Source organism: Odocoileus virginianus, chromosome 1 (genome assembly GCF_023699985.2).
Source record: "Odocoileus virginianus isolate 20LAN1187 ecotype Illinois chromosome 1, Ovbor_1.2, whole genome shotgun sequence".
NCBI lineage: Eukaryota > Metazoa > Chordata > Mammalia > Artiodactyla > Cervidae > Odocoileus > Odocoileus virginianus.
Window position 1 is genome coordinate 29,742,429 of NC_069674.1, and position 16,558 is coordinate 29,758,986.

A 16,558-nucleotide genomic window follows, 5' to 3' on the forward strand; every position below is an offset into this window, starting at 1 on the left:
TTGAGCGGGTCTGAGAGAGGTTCCCAGAGGGCTGCGCGTCCCGGCTTCTCGGCGCTGTCATGGCGGGCTTGCTGAAGAAGGTGAGACGCGCGGAGGTCACTGCTGGAGTTTAGACTGCGGGAATGGAGTCAGTCCGCGGGTGGTGGCCTGAACTGGTGCGGGCTAGCGATACTTCTTGGGGACTTATTTTGCTGTGCCCCTAGGGGTGACCAGTTTAGCGGTCTCGATTGGAAAGGCAGGAAAAAAAACTCCGAACCGGAGGCTCTGAGATACCGGTAGCTGGTTTTAGGCCAGTTTTAGTCAAGACAGTGATGGTTTTGCTTTTCTTAGCGTGGGGACCCTCGGAATTGTAGTTAACAGCATGAATCTTGTTTGGTTTTTGAACAGACCACTGGCCTGGTGGGATTGGCTATTTGTGAAACTCCACATGAGGTATGTACCTCTTTCTTTCCTTCCTGAGTTTCCAAGGAAGCCTAGAGCCCCGCGACCTTGTTTTTTGAGTGGTTAACGAAATACGCATTTATCCTGCTCCGGCTTACAAGTCGGCGTGAACTCTTAAAAGACAATAGCGGTATTTAGTTATTTCGTTGATTTGGTGCCACTTTTTATTGTTTTTGTTGCCGTGATCTCTTTCTCAAATCATTTTTCTTGTTGACTTTTTCCGTGGCATTCTCGTATTGTCACTTGTACTTTTGTGAATGTTTTCCCGAATCTAAATCACCGTTTTTCCACCTTTCTCCCCTGCCTCACTTTTCTTAAGTGCCTTAGATTCTATACACTTTCGATTACCTAAGATAGTACTCTTAGGAGTTACACCCTTTTGTCATCAGTTTTCCCTTCTAGTGGGACTTTCCCGCTAATATTGTCATGCTTCCATAAAAAAGCAAAACAAAAAACCCCCAAAAGCCTCCCTTGATCTTTTTCCTCCCTCCATAATCACGCCATTTCTCTCCTCTTTGTTTTCTTTTCCTGCTGTCATTACTACAGTTTAGTCCCTTGTTCTTGTTTAGAGAATTGCAACAACTTTGTTACTGGTCTTCTCTGTTGCTCCTTTATCATTTTACTTTAACTCACTACTGCCAGATTAATTTTTCTGAGGCACACATCTAACCAGAATTTCCATAAATCTTTTAATTGCCCACAATATAAAGCCCAAATGCTTTCTTTGACATGCAGAACCACATACAACCGGATTCGCATTTTCTCTAACCTTATCTCCTAAGCATTTCCTATGTATACTAAACTCAAGCCTCATGCTGTCCAATGAAAATATAATGCGAGTCATAAATGTAAACTGTTTGTATTGATAGTTCAAAATTTTCTAGGAATTACTTTTTTAATAAAGGATTAATATATTTTTAACCAACATATCAAAATATTACCATTTCAGTATTTGTGTGTGTGTGTGTGTGTGTGTGTGTGTGTGTGTTATTTGCTCAGTCGTGTTCAACTCTTTGCCAGGCCCGGGACTGTAGCTTGTCAGGCTCCTCTGTCCATGGGATTCTCCAGGCCAGAATACTGGAGTGGGTAGTCATGTCCTTCTCCAGGGGATCTTCCCCACCCAGGGATCATACGTAGGTGTCCAGAATTGCAAGCAGATTCTTTAGTGTCTCAGCCACCACGGAAGCCCATTTCAATATATAATCAATATAAAAATTAATATTTTATAGTCTCTTTTCATGCTAAATGTTCAAAATTTAGTGTGTAGTTACACTTAACAGCACTTGTTAGTTCAGAATTGTCACATTTCAAGGGCTCATTGGCCAAATTTAGTTAGTGGCTGCTATTTTGGACAACACAGTTGTAGGGGAGTAGAACCATGTACTAATTATTTAATGCTCCCTATATTTTCTGCCATTCAGTCTTCTGTATGTATGCTGTGTGTAAGGTTGCCTTTTCTAACATCTTCAAGTGTCTCAGTCGTGCCATCCCTCCAGTCTGTCTCACATGCTGCCTTTGCTAGGAAACCTCTGATACCTGCTGATGGACTCTCTTTCCCTAACAGACTAATAATGTTATTATTTATAGAAACTTAATATGTGCCAGGTGCTGTTCTAAGTTATACAGTATCCTATTAACACCCCCATTTTAGAACCTAAGTCTCTTCCAAGACCTTGTATTGTCATCCCTTAAATTAAAAAATGAGGCTAAACCACCCCCCTTCACACACAATTCAGATTATATGTTATCTGACAAGCTCTACATTAGTATAGTAAAATACCCTCTATTATGGAACATCATAGTCAAGTATAAAGTCTAAATATGCAGAGTACTTTTTAATAAAAATGATTCTTAGAGGCCCTCAAGGTTGGTATATAATACCGTATATATACAGTATATATGGTAAATATATATGAATGAAATTAGGTATTGCACCTATGGTGTTATACAATTAAACTAAAACAAATCTCAAATACAAAGAAATAATAAGGAAAAATTCTTCATTGCTTGGTATGTTTATTATTATACTTAATATTAATGTACTGTTGTGAATTCGGATCTGCTATAATAACTTTTCCTGTGGCTCTGATAAAGAATCAGCCTGCCAATGCGGGAGACCAGGATTTGATCCCTGGGTGGGGAAGATCCCCTGGAGGAGTAAATGGCAACCCACCCCAGTATTCTTACTTGGGAAATCCCATGGACACAGCAGCCTGTGGGCTACAATTCAAATGGTCACAAGGAGTTGGACACACCTAAGTGACTGAGCGCCAGCAGCAAAAGGGGGTAGATAAGCATAAACAAGAAGAAATTACAGCAAGGAATAATTAAATGCTTTCTTTAAAAACAGATGTGAATTTTTTTTTAATATCATCTGTGAAACTTTAAAATCTTTGGTGATATTTTAAAATGGAAATATGTATGTTGTCTTTTCAGAGGCTAAAAATATTGTATACAAAAATTCTTGATGTTCTTGGACACATCCCTAAAAATGCAGCGTATAGAAAGTATACAGAACAGATTACAAATGAGAAGCTGAGTATGGTTAAAGCGGTAAGTAGCTAACTTGGTTTGTTTTTCTAGGATTTTTGGTGTGCAGTGTAACATTTAACAAAGCAAATTCACTTGATTACTTTTTGCATATTCTGCACACTTTCCTCTCTCATTTCTATTCTCCTTCCTTTCATGTGTTTCTTCCATTGTTTCTCCCTTTCATTCATCAGACTCCTGTCTACCTGAATACTTTTTAAATCACAAGCACTACTAAACACAGGATTGAAAGAATAAGATCAAGTCCCTTCCTTACATTAACATTATAACTTTCTTTTACCTCCGTTACCTGTCCAGCCCTTTATTGATCTTTTACCTCTTATCTATTGGTACATCAATCTTTATTTCATTTTTCTACTTTTAGAGTAAGAATGAAAACAAAACTGAAAAAAAATATGTACGTTGTGTTTAACAGCTGTCAGGACTAGCTATTTTAAAAAGTGCTTCGTTACCAAAAAAAAGACAAGAGGATCAAGTTAATTTCTTAACTGCCAGAAATTATATTGAGCATTGTTATGGACGGAATGTGTCCTCCCAGATTCATATTTTGAAGCCCCAACCTCCAGTGCAGAGTAATTAAGATTAATGAGAGCATAAGAGTGGTACCTGATCCAATAGGATCAGTGTCATCAGTGTCCTTATAAGAAGAGACACCAGAGAGTTCTTGTTTGAAGAAGAGACACCAGAGAGTTGGCGTTCTTTGCCATGTAAGGACACAGCAAAGTCAGTGTCTGTAAGCCAGGAAGAGAGCTCCCAGCAGAAACTGACTCTGCTGTACCTTGGCCTTGGCCTCCAGTCTCCAGAATTGTGAGAAAATGCATTTTTCTCGATTGAGCCATCCAGTCTGTGTGTGGTATTTTGTTACGACAGCCCAGGTAGACTAATAGAAGCATTTTACATCTTCTGAATCATAGACCTTAGTCAGGCACACAGTAGACTGCTGCCACTTCTTTTATACCAAACTATATTGCACTCTTGGTAAATTTCCACACCAGCAGTTATTTCATGGACTTTTGTTATTATCCAAAGTAGTGTCTATAAACCCCCAAAGTAATTTACATGCAGGTAGTAAGTGGCTCTAATAAAGTTTTCTTATTATTAGATCACCAACCTCAGTAGTCCAGAGGGAATTCTTATATTTTCTGCAGGTGTATGGCAAAACAGTGCAATTTGATTTGGAACTTCTGTTCTTATCTTGGCAGATCTGGAAGTAATTTTCAGATTTTATGTATCTAAGGGAGATATTAACATTTCTTTTCAATTCCTGTCTAAGGAAAATGGGCTGCTTTATTTTCTCTCATCTCTGAATAAGAAATTTCACTTTTTTTTTTTCATGAGGTGAATCTCTTCACCTGTGTATTCTACTCTTTCTCTGCTTTTCCTTCTCCATAACCTTCAGTTCAGTTCAGTCACTCAGTCGTGTCTGACTCTTTGCGACCCCATGGCCTGCAGCACGTCAGGCCTCCCTGTCAATCACCAACTCCTGGAATTTAGTGAAACTCATGTCCATTGAGTCAGTGATGCCTTCCAACCATTTCATCCTCTGTCTCCCCTTCTCTTCCCACCTTCAGTCTTTCCCAGCATTAGAGTCTTTTCCAGTGAGTCAGTTCTTTGCATCAGGTGCCCAAAGTATTGGAGTTTCAGCTTCAGCATCAGTCCTTCCAATGAATATTAAGGACTGATCTCCTTTAGGATGGACTGGTTGGATCTCCTTGCAGTCCAAGAGACTCTCAAGAGTCTTCTCCAACACCACAGTTCAAAAGCATCAATTCTTCGGTGCTTTTGAAGAAAGCTCTCACATCCGTACATGACTACTGAAAAAAACCATAGCCTTGACGAGACAGACCTTTGTTGGCAAAGTAATGTCTCTGCTTTTTAATGTGCTGTTTAGGTTGGTCATAGCATTTCTTCCAAGGAGCAAGCGTCTTTTAATTTCATGGCTGCAGTCATCATCTGCAGTGATTTTGGAGCAGAAAAAAATAAAGTCAGTCACTTTTTCCATTGGTTCCTCATCTGTTTGCCGTGAAGTGATGGGGCCAGATGCCATGATCTTAGTTTTCTGAATATTGAGCTTTAAGCCAACTTTTTCACTCTCCTCTTTCACTTTTATCGAGAGGCTCTTTGGTTCTTCGCTTTCTGCTATAAGGGTGGTGTCATATCTGAGGTTATTGTTACTTCTTCTGGAAGTCTTGATTCCAGCTTGTGCTTCGTCCAGCTCAGCTTTCTCATGATGTACTCTGCATAGAAGTTAAATAAGCAGGGTGACAATATACAGCCTTGACATACTCCTTTTCCTATTTGGAACCAGTCTGTTGTTCCTTGTCCAGTTCTAACTATTGCTTCTTGACCTGCATACAGATTTCTCAGGAGGCAGGTCAGGTGGTCTAGTATTCCCTTCTCTTGAAGAATTTTCCACAGTTTGTTGTGATCTACATAGTCAAAGGCTTTGGCATAGTCAGTAAAGCAGAAGTAGATGTTTTTCTGAAACTCTTGCTTTTTTGATGATCCAGTGGATGTTGGCAATTTGATCTCTGGTTCCTCTGCCTTTTCTAAATCCAGCTTGAGCATCAGCTTGAGCATCTGGAAGTTCATGGTTCATGTATTGTTGAAGCCTGGCTTGGAGAATTTTAAGCATTACTTTGGTAGCATGTGAGATGAGTGCAATTGTGTGGTAGTTTGAGCATTCTTTGGCATTGCCTTTCTTTGGGATTGGAATGATAACTGACCTTTTCCAGTCCTGTGGCCACTGCTGAGTTTTCCAGATTTGCTGGCATATTGAGTACAGCACTTTCATAGCATCATCTTTTAGGATTTGAAATAGCTCAACTGGAATTCCATCACCTCCACTAGCTTTGTTCATAGTGATGTTCCTTAAGGCCCACTTGACTTTGCATTCCAGGATGTCTGGCTCTAGGTGAGTTATCACACCATGATGATTATCTGGGTCATGAAGATATTTTTTGTACAATTCTTCTATGTATTCTTGCCACCTCTTCTTAATATCTTCTGCTTCTATCTAGTCCATACCATTTCTGTCCTTTATTGAGTCCATCTTTGCATGAAATGTTCCCTTGGTATCTCTAATTTTCTTGAAGAGATCTCTAGTTTTTACCATTCTATTGTTTTCCTCTATTTTTTTGCATTGATTGCTGAGGAAGGCTTTCTTATCTCCTTGCTATTCTCTGGAACTCTGCATTCAAATGGGTATATCTTTCTTTTTCTCCTTTGCCTTTCACTTCTCTTCTTTTTTCAGCTATTTGCAAGGCCTCCTCAGACAACCATTTTGCCTTTTTGCATTTCTTTTTCTTGGGGATGGTTTTGGTCACAGCCTCCAGTACAGTGTCAGAAACCTCCGTCCATAGTTCTTCAGGCACTCTGCCTATCAGATCTAATCCCTTGAATCTGTTTATCACTTCCACTATATAATTGTGAGGGATTTGATTTAAGTCATTCCTGAATGGTCAAGTGGTTTTCCCCTCTTTCTTTAATTTAAGTCTGAATTTGGCAATAAGGAGTTCATGATCTGAGCCAGTCAGCTTGCAGTCTTGTTTTTGCTGACTGTATAGAGCTTCTCCATCTTTGACTGCAAAGTATATAATCGGTCTGATTTCGCTATTGACTGGTGATGTCCATGTGTAGAGTCTTCTCTTTTGTTCTTCTCTGTAACCTTTTTCCCCTTTAATTATTTCTTTGTTTTTCTTTTAGTCTCCCATTTTATCATCATCTTTCAGTTAACCTCAAAATGTATTTAGCTTTTTCTTACTTAAGAGAGAACTTACCCTTATGTTTCCTTTCCTTTTGCCAGAGTCAGGCAAAGAACACTTCACCTTTACTGCTTTCACTTAGTTCTAAAATTCTTTTCTAACCTCTTGTCTATTTCAGTCATCTTATAACTAAATTGGCTGTGGATAGTTCCATCGTATTTCATTTTGGTTTACTATGGTTTCCTGTCTGGCGTTTTCTCAAAGGCGAGTTGAAGAGTTTGTGCTTGGCTGGTTTGAACGTCTGGCCACCTTTATCTGCGTGATGTTGCTGTATAGCCAGGTTTGAGAGCCAGATAGAGGACAAGCCCTTACCGTCGTTTGGAGGCCCCCTGAGATCTGGCGCTCAGTTATCTTCTCAGTCTCACCTTGGCATTTCCTGTTTGGTACACTATGCTTCACTAACACAAGACTGTTGGCAGTTATATGAATTCCATGTGATTTTATTTTTGGTTTCTTTGTTTTTTCTGTTCCTCCTTCCTCCAATAGCCTTACTTTCTCTGCCAGGCAGTTCTTACTCAGCTCTCAAGATCTGTCGCTTCCTCTGTGAAGCCTTTTATAACGTCTCTAGTAGTCTATAAACTACTTGTAAATTGCATTTTTCTTTTTATCTAAAAAATCTAGCTTAGTGCCTGACATTTAATAAGTTCCTTAGAAATGTTTGTTTACCCAAAGTGCCTATTACAAATAGTTTTTAAGAACATCAAGCACTGTTTATTAATAATATCTGTATTGCTGAATCCTGTTGGAGAAAATCAGTACAGATTTTACACTCCCCCAGTAGAGCCGTAGAATCTTCACTGACTATTGTAATGATTGTAAAGTTTATATTTGCTAAATTTAAAATGGAAATAAAAATAAATTTTTCCCCCCAGATTATACTAGGGAATAGTATAGTGGTGAAAATCATTGGTTTGTGGCCTTTGCAGAATTTTCATCTCAGGTCTAATACTTACTTGGTGAGTTGGCATATGGCCCATTTTCTGTCTCAATTTCATCTATAACATGGGTATAAAAAAACAAAACAAAACATGGGTATAATAATACCTGCCTTCATCTCTTGTTAGCACTGAATGGGTGATAGATGTACAGTTGCTTAACACAGTTGCAAGCATATAGGGAGCATTCAGTCCATGGTACCTTATTAAGCTTGGTGGCATTACACTGTTAGTAAATAAAAATCCCATTATTGACTCAAGTAAGACAAATTTTGAATTGTTCTTCCAACACAGGTTTTTCCTGAGTTGAAAATAATGTTGAATATTCCTTGCCTTCTTTATATTCTTCCTCCTGGGTCTTATAATAATGACCAGCTTCCCTGTTTAGGCTTCATCACTTAGTCATTGTGAGTTAAACAGTCTTTATCAAACCTATTCATCTGCTTTCTTTTTCCTTATCTATTTTGTATGTATCCAGGACACATTTACTGCATGTGTCATATACCACATATGGTTCTGGTCATGGAAGCTAGTGCCTACATGGCAGTGAACAAAACATAGAAATTCCTGCCTTGGAGATTATACACTAATGATGGGAGGCAAATAAATAAGTGAATAAAGAAGTACATTACATAGTATGTTAGAATATAGTATAAAGCGAAGGAAATTAAAGAGGGAAGAATGATGTATAGGAGGTACTCAGGTGATGACGGATGTTACAGTATGTATTAGTTTCCTGTGACTGCTATAACAAATTCCAACAACCTTGGTGAGTTGAAACAACAGAAATTTATTGTCTTGCATTTCTGGAAGCCAGAAGTCTAAAATGAGTAGTATCAGGGCCCAAGGCAATGTATCAGCAGGCCTGCACTCCCTTTGGAGGTTCTAGGATAGAATTCATTCCTTGCCTGTTTAAGGAATGGTGGACTTTTGGTATTCCTTGGCTTATGACTAAGTCATTCCAGTCTTTGCCTTTGTGGCCACATTACTTTCTTCTCTGCCTCTGTCTTACAAGGACACATATGAATGTATTCATATTTAGGGCCCACTCAAATAATCTAGGATAATCTCCCCATTCCAAGATCTGTACTCACATCTGCAAAGTATTTGCCATATAAGGTAACATTCACAGATTCCAGGGACTAGTTCGTGTGCATTTTGTGTGGCAGTGTTCCAGCCTACCACTGTATACATTATCAGAGTACTCCCCAGTTAAGAAGATGTGTGAGCGAAGACTTTGATGAAAGTGGAGGAACATGGCATACAGATGACTTGGGTCAGTCAGCAGACACCCTGAGACACATGTCAATTCCTATAGAAAATAACTTTTTTTTCCCTCCTTTTCATTCTATTTATTAAGCCAAGAAAATACCCTATTTACATTTGCACATGTGTATATTGGACATGGTTTCTGACTCTCAAAAAGTGTAGTCTACTAGAAAATAAATATATGTTATTGAATGTTCTAGTTACTATATTAACATCTCTCTTTACAAAACCTTTTATTGAATACTATACAGAAAGAAATGTGCAGAAGTCATAAGTATAGAACTTGATGTATTCTCACAAAGCAATCCACGTGTCAACCCCAAATCAGAAAGAGAACAATTCCAGAATGCCCAAACCCTCTCTTTCCCCTCAAGGTTATTACCCTCCTAAAGATAGCTACTCTTCTTACCTCAAATACCACAAATTCATATTTGCCTGGTTTTGAACTTTTTATTAGTGGAATCATCAATATGTATTTGGTTTCTTTTGCTTAATATTATGTTTGAGAGAATTATCTGTGTTGCGTACAGTTTTAGTTTGTTCATCCTCATTGCTCTATGGTATTATATTCAAATATTATAATGTATTCTTTTATTTATGGTCATTTGGATTGTTTTTAGTTTGGAGCTGTAATTTGTGCTACTTTGAACATTCTTGAACCTGTCATTTGTTTAATGTACTGTGCATTTCTGTTTGATCTCTATCTAGGAGTAGAGTTCTAGGTCATAGGGTGGCATTTATTTTTAATGCTAATGTTTAAAGGAAAGGATAGGAAATACTCAGAATAAAGCATTGCTTAAAATCTGTATTTCAGAAAAACTGCATTAAACATCATGTTCTTACCCTTGATAAGCATATCATTAAATGTTTAACCCTTTTAATATTAAGACAGAAAAGCAATAAAATAGTAGAGAGACAAAATGGCTTTTCACCAGATATTTGGTATAAAGTAGCAACGGTACAGTGAAAGAAAAGTTAATTATGTCTGTCACATTAATTGCTTTTTGTGCTGCTTTGTTTAAATATGTTTTTCTCTTTTCTCCTTAAATTACAGGAACCAGATGTTAAAAAACTGGAAGAGCGACTGCAGGGTGGCCAAATAGAAGAGGTGATTCTTCAGGTAAAGAAAAAATTGAGCATTCAGATATTTGGCTTCAAGTGTTCAAAGACACAATGTATAGAGGTATAAAACTGACTTTCCAGAAAGAAAGGAAAACTAAAATGTTTAATTTATGTCAACTCATCAAATATAAGACTAGTCACATAAGAAAATACATACTTCTGACATATGTCAGTTAAATATTTATTATCATTTTGACTATTGAAGGTTAAATTTTTATAGCACATGTCTTTTTTTTGTATTTCATATTTTGTAAATTATATCTTGAATGTTTTTACTGTGTTTCTCTTTATATTTTCTTTTTGAGTTTTTTTTTTTAACTGTGTTGCATGGCATGAGGGTATCTTACTTCCCCAACCAGGGATCAAACCTGTACCCTGTGCAGTAGAAGCATGAAATTCCAATCACTGGAAGGCCAGGGAAGTACCAAGTTGTTTTTTGTTTTTTTTTTTAATAATTTTTTTAAATATTTTTAAAAAGTGTAACCATTTCTTATTTTTTCTTCCTTTTTATCAAAGTATATTACCATGATATACAATCATATACAATTGTACAGTGATATACGCGATATACAATGATTTACCAATGATACACAAATTCAAAAGAATTGTTGGAGGTCTTTCCTAAAAGAGGAATGGAGCATTCAGATAGCTTTCTATGAATGTAGACTGTTCAGTCACTCAAAGGCCTGTTTTCTTGGCCTTTCTATTCCTTTGCTGGGTGGAATATGGTACTAGATATAGTATTGCAGGAACTTGCTGCAAACTTATTATTTTCCTCCTATTCCTCTTTTATACCTGATTTCACTTGGATCTTGACTTTAGTTTAATTGATACATTAATTTATCATGCAATTAAAGTCTTAGGGTACACTAAGTATTTTTAAGTTAGCTGTGTAATTCTCACATCTTCATGGGCAATATTAAGATCAAATTAATTTTAATAATGTTTTATTTAACCTAAGAGATCTAAAATATCATTGAAACATATCATCGATATAGAAAGTAAGACACTGGAAAAGTTTTTTGAACACTAAGTGTTTAAAATCTGAGGTGTATTTTATACTCTCAGCACATCTGAATTTGAACTAGCTATATTTTTAGTGTTCTCTCAATAGTCATAGGTAGGAAGTGGCTATGTTATTGGACAGCCCATTTCTGGAGGGCCAGTATGAGAGAAATAAGGAAAGGATAGTGTGTTGGAGGCTGGAGGAGAGGGAGGGAGTGGAGCTACATGTAGCTGAGTTGAGCTCTGTGATCTCAGTGATATTCAAGGATATGGACCCTCCCCAGCCTGGGCTTCCCAGGTGGCTCAGTGGCAAAGAAACCACCTGCCAATGTGGGAAACACAGGTTCAATCTCTGGCTTGGGAAGGTTCCCTGGAGAAGGAAATGGCAACCCACTCCATATTCTTGCCTAGAAAATCCCATGGACAGAGGAGCGTGGTGGGCCACAGCTCACGGGGTTGCAAAAGAATTGGAGACAACTTCTCTATTAAACAACAACCCTCCCCAGCCTGCTGTCACTTGGGGAAATAGAGAAAGATGAGTGTTCAAGAGAAACAGGCCACAGGGCATTCAGAAAAAGAGCGATCCTTAGAGATATTTTTAATCAGTATTTTCCCAATTTCAGCAATAAATACCTCTGACCCCAGATAACTCTGGAGTTCTATGAAGACCTATAAGACGTTTTAGAACTAACACCCAAAAAAGATGTCCTTTCATCACAGGGGACTAGAATGCAGAAGGAGGAACTCAGGAGATACCTGGAATAACAGACAAATTGGCCTTGGAGTACAAAATGAAGCAGGGCAAAGGTTAGCAGAGTTTTGCCAAGAGAACGCACTGGTCATAGCAAACACCCTCTTCCAACAACACAGGAGAAAACTCTACACATGAACATCACCAGATGGTCAATACTGAGATCAGATTGATTATATTCTTTGCGGCCAAAGATGGAGGAGCTCTATACAATCAGCAAAAACAAGACTGCAAGCTGACTGTGGCTCAGATCATGAACTCCTATTGCCAAATTCAGACTTAAATTGAAGAAACTGGGGAAAACCCACTAGACCAGGTATGACCTAAATCAAATCCCTCACGATTATACAGTGGAAGTGACAGATAGATTCAAGGGATTAGATCTGATAGGCAGAGTGTCTGAAGAACTATGGATGGAGGTTTCTGACACTGTACAGGAGGCAGTGACCAAAACCATCCCCAAGAAAAAGAAATGCAAAAAGGCAAAATGGTTGTCTGAGGAGGCCTTACAAATAGCTGAGAAAAGAAGAGAAGTGAAGGGCAAAAGAGAAAAGGAAAGAGATACCCATTTGAATGCAGAGTTCCAGAGAATAGCAAGGAGATAAGAAAGCCTTCCTCAGCAATCAATGCAAAAAAATAGAGGAAAACAATAGAATGGTAAAGACGAGATCACTTCAAGAAAATTAGAGATACCAAAGGAACATTTCATGCAAAGATGGGCTCAATAAAGGACAGAAGTGGTAGGGACCTAACAGAAGCGGAAGGTATTAAGAAGAGGTGGCAAGAATACACAGAAGAACTGTACAAAAGAGATCTTTCATGACCCAGATAATCACGATGGTGACTGGCTCACTCACCTAGAGCTAGACATACTGGAATGCAAAGTCAAGTGGGCGTTAGAAAGCAACACTATGAACAAAGCTAGTGGAGGTGATGGAATTCCAGTTGAGCTATTTCAAATCCTAAAAGATGATGCTATGAAAGTGCTGCACTCAATATGCCAGCATTCTGGAAAACTCAGCAGTGGCCACAGGACTGGAAAAGGTCAGTTATCATTCTAATCCCAAAGAAGGGCAATGCCAGAGAATGTTCAGCTACTGTGCAGTTGCACTGATTTCACTCACTAGTTAAGTAATGCTTAAAATTCTCCAAGCCAGGCTTCAACAGTATGTGAACCATCAACTTCCAGATGTTCAAGCTGGATATAGAAAGGGCAGAGGAACCAGAGATCAAATTGTCAACATCTGTTGGAGCATCAAAAGAGTAGAATTCCAGAAAAACATCTACATCTACTTTATTGACTACATCAAAGCCTTTGACTATGTAGATGGCAACACACTGGAAAATTCTTCAAGAGATGGGAATACCACACCACCTGACCTGCCTCCTGAGAAATCTGTATTACAGGTCAAGAAGCAATAGTTAGAGCCGGACATGGAACAACAGACTGGTTCCAAATCGGGAAAGGAGTATGTCAAGGCCGTATGTTGTCACCCTGCTTACTTAACTTATATGCAGAGTACATCATGCGAAATGTCTGGCTGGATGAAGTGTAAGCTGGAATGCAGATTGCCAGGAGAAATATCAACCTCAGATATGCAGATGACACCACTCTTATGGCAGAAAGTGTAGAGGAACTAAAGAGTCTCTTGAACGTGAAAGAAGAGAGTGAAAAAGCTGGCTTAAAACTCAACATTCAAAAAACAAAGATCATTGCATCCAGTCCCATTACTTCATGGCAAATAGAGGGGAAACAATGGAAACAGTGAGAAACTTTATTTTTTGGGGGGGATGGGGCTCCTAAATCACACAGATGGTGACTGCAGTCATGAAATTAAAAAGACACCTGCTCCTTGGAAGAAAAGCTATGACAAACCTAGACAGTATATTAAAAAGCAGAGATATTACCTTGCCGACAAAGGTCCGTCTAGTCAAAGCTATGATTTTTCCACCAGTCCTGTATGGATGTGAGAGTTGGACTATAAAGAAAGCTGAGCACTGAAGAATTGATGCTTTTGAACTGTAGTGTTGGGGAAGACTCCTTGGACTCCAGGGAGATTCAACCATCCACCCTAAAGGAAATCAGTCCTGAATATTCATTGAAAGGACTGATGCTGAAGCTGAAACTCCAATACTTTGGCCACCTGATGCGAAGAACTGACTCACTGGAAAAGATAAAGGGAAAAATTGAAGGCAGGAGAAGGGGACGACAGAGGATGAGATGGTTGGATGGTATCACCGACTTGATGGACATGAGTTTGAGTAAACCACAGGAGTTGGTGATGGACAGGGAGGCCTGGCGTGCTGCACTCCCTGGGGTCGCAAAGATTCGGACATGACTGAGCGAGTGAGCTGAACTGATTCTTTAACTCATTGTTTGTATACATTTTAGACTGTTACCACTAAGTGTATTTGCCTCTTCTACATCACTGGCATAGAAACTAAGCACTGGTTCTGTGTCTGAATTCCTTCTCTGATGTTCTGACAAGTGTTCAGCAGTGTTCTTCTAGTTGGCCAGAGTTGTCATAGATCTTTTGCTGTAGAAAATAATGTGAAGCAAAAAGAAAACTAAAATCTATGAGTTAAATATGTTATAAATTGCATTTGAAAGGAAAATAAATGTAACATAATCTGATTAAGGAAACTGATTCGATTGATCAATAAAAATACACCTGTTTTATTCTATTATTATATTCCATAGATCTCTGCTTTACAAATTGTTGGTCTAAAGTGATTATGGATCACGAAACCAATTAGGTAGACTGTGACTAGTTTTTTTTTTTTTTACATTCATCAGAAAATTGAGCATGACAGCTAGTAAAGGTAATATTTTTAGATTTGTTTTAGTTATATGTGTATGTCATGGATCCTTTACTCACCAACTAAAATTTGAACACTCTACATGCAAATTTTAGTCAAATAGAAAAATCAAAACCCATCCTTTCTCACTCATGATGATGAAGGTAATTTTAAGTATGTTCCACATTTGATGATGAAACAGCGTATTAGGTATTAACATGTACAAAGTAGTTCTAATAGTTATATTTCAGTTATTAGCTATAGTAAATACCTACTAAACAATATAATCAAATGATCTTTTAAAAATCTTTTATTAACAGGCTGAAAACGAACTTAGTCTGGCAAGAAAAATGATCCAGTGGAAACCATGGGAGCCTTTAGTGGAAGAGCCTCCAGCCAGCCAATGGAAATGGCCAATATAAACAGCATTAACTAACTTATCTGTTGATAGGAGAGTGATGTAATTAAATATTGTTATATGTTAAAAAATGTTTCCATATTATTGACATCTTATCATCAAGAAAACTGATACAGAACACATTTAAGTGACTTGTTAAAGTTGATTGTGGTAATTTGTGAATTCAGTTTTTGATTTGTAGAGCATTCATTCAAATTATTTCAAAGGTAATTTTTTTTTAAAGGTTGTGTTTTAAAACCTGTGTTTTTTTTTAAAAAAACAGGTTCCAATTAAATTTTTCCAAAACTTAATTGGAAGAATTCCTATAGATCTTCACTGTAGGGGCCATATTTGAAAGGTGAAGTGTTTTTAGTAGTATCTTCAACAGATGATTTAATTTTTTTATTATGGAAAAACAGAAAAGATAATTATTGTTGTTGAAACAAATTAATAGGTCACTGTTTAAAGTGAAATAGTAAGGAAAAAACCATCAAATTAGAATTCATTGTACACTTGGGAAAATTGATTTGGTATTTGAAAGAAAGATTTTCATTTATAGTAGTAGTTGGAAAAACTTTTCCTTTTGTCTCATTTAAGGAAATTAGTTTTCTGGCCCTTAGTCTTTAGTTTTCTTGATAACCAAAGTATAACAGGATAGAAAGAGAATTTCTGTAAAAGAAGAGACACTAAGAATTCCTAAAGTTTATATGACATACAGATAGGCTTATATTCAAAACATCTTAGTTGTATGCTTATAACGTCAAAGTGGAATTGTTAAGTAGTTTTCACTAATTTTCGGTATAAGTGCAGCTGGGTATCAAACAGAAGATAACTGCTGTTCAAAGAAAGAAGCAGTTTGGTAAGTTTAAGGTTAAACAAAAATAAAACTACTTTTCATTTGTCCTCACCTTTTCTTTTTGTTAATAGCCACCTATCATTTCTAAATACTTAAATTTGGTAGTTTTTACCTTCAAAGGTAGTATTTTTATTTTTTTATTTTTTCACCGTTGAAGGCAACTAACATTATTCTGTGATGCTGGTGGGGCCAGGAGTGAGCAGCCTGTCGGCCTCCATGTCTGAGCTGGCTTCCCTGAGGGCTGCCTGGTCCACATTTGCAAAGTGGGGCACAGGTGGGTCAACAAGAGGTTGACCATCTTCTCTGTGGTCAACCCAGCTGTGGGCCTGCCTCTCACTTGCTCCAGGCTGCTCCCTCAGGTCCACCTTGGTCTTGTCACCAGATTCTTCCCATAGCAGATTTGGGGACCTAAACTACAAGGGGAAGACTTGTTGGGTTGTCTTCAGATGTTAAGTTCCTTTACCTGATGCTCCAGCAGGCTTTTCAAATGAGCCTTCCCACAAGACCAGCTCATCTAATGCCTTCTGATAAGCAAGTTGGTTTTCCAGAGAGTCTGTGTCCTTTTTCACCAGGTACTCTTCCATAAATTGAAGATCACTTTCTTTATTCTCAAGAAGCCAAAATCTTTAGGTCTTGTAGGACTTAATGTTCTTTAACTGCAGAAGGAGA

General features: G+C 37.9%; 1 protein-coding gene across 1 annotated transcript; it reads left to right on the plus strand.

Moving 5' to 3' along the window:
- Positions 1 to 7: 7 nt before the first annotated feature.
- Positions 8 to 15,125, plus strand: NDUFA5 (NADH:ubiquinone oxidoreductase subunit A5). Its single transcript, XM_020909476.2, has 5 exons — positions 8 to 80; positions 388 to 432; positions 2,878 to 2,994; positions 10,014 to 10,079; positions 14,957 to 15,125. The coding sequence occupies exons 1-5, from the start codon at positions 60 to 62 to the stop codon at positions 15,056 to 15,058; spliced, it is 351 nt and encodes a 116-aa protein (XP_020765135.1). The 5' UTR covers positions 8 to 59; the 3' UTR covers positions 15,059 to 15,125.
- Positions 15,126 to 16,558: the final 1,433 nt, after the last annotated feature.

Excerpts from the sequence above, each read along its gene's own strand:
- NDUFA5 (XM_020909476.2), top strand. The coding sequence starts at position 60 with ATGGCGGGCTTGCTGAAGAAG. Across the intron at positions 433-2,877 it reads TTTGTGAAACTCCACATGAG|AGGCTAAAAATATTGTATAC; the intron begins GTATGTACCTCT and ends TTGTCTTTTCAG. Across the intron at positions 2,995-10,013 it reads AGCTGAGTATGGTTAAAGCG|GAACCAGATGTTAAAAAACT; the intron begins GTAAGTAGCTAA and ends CTTAAATTACAG.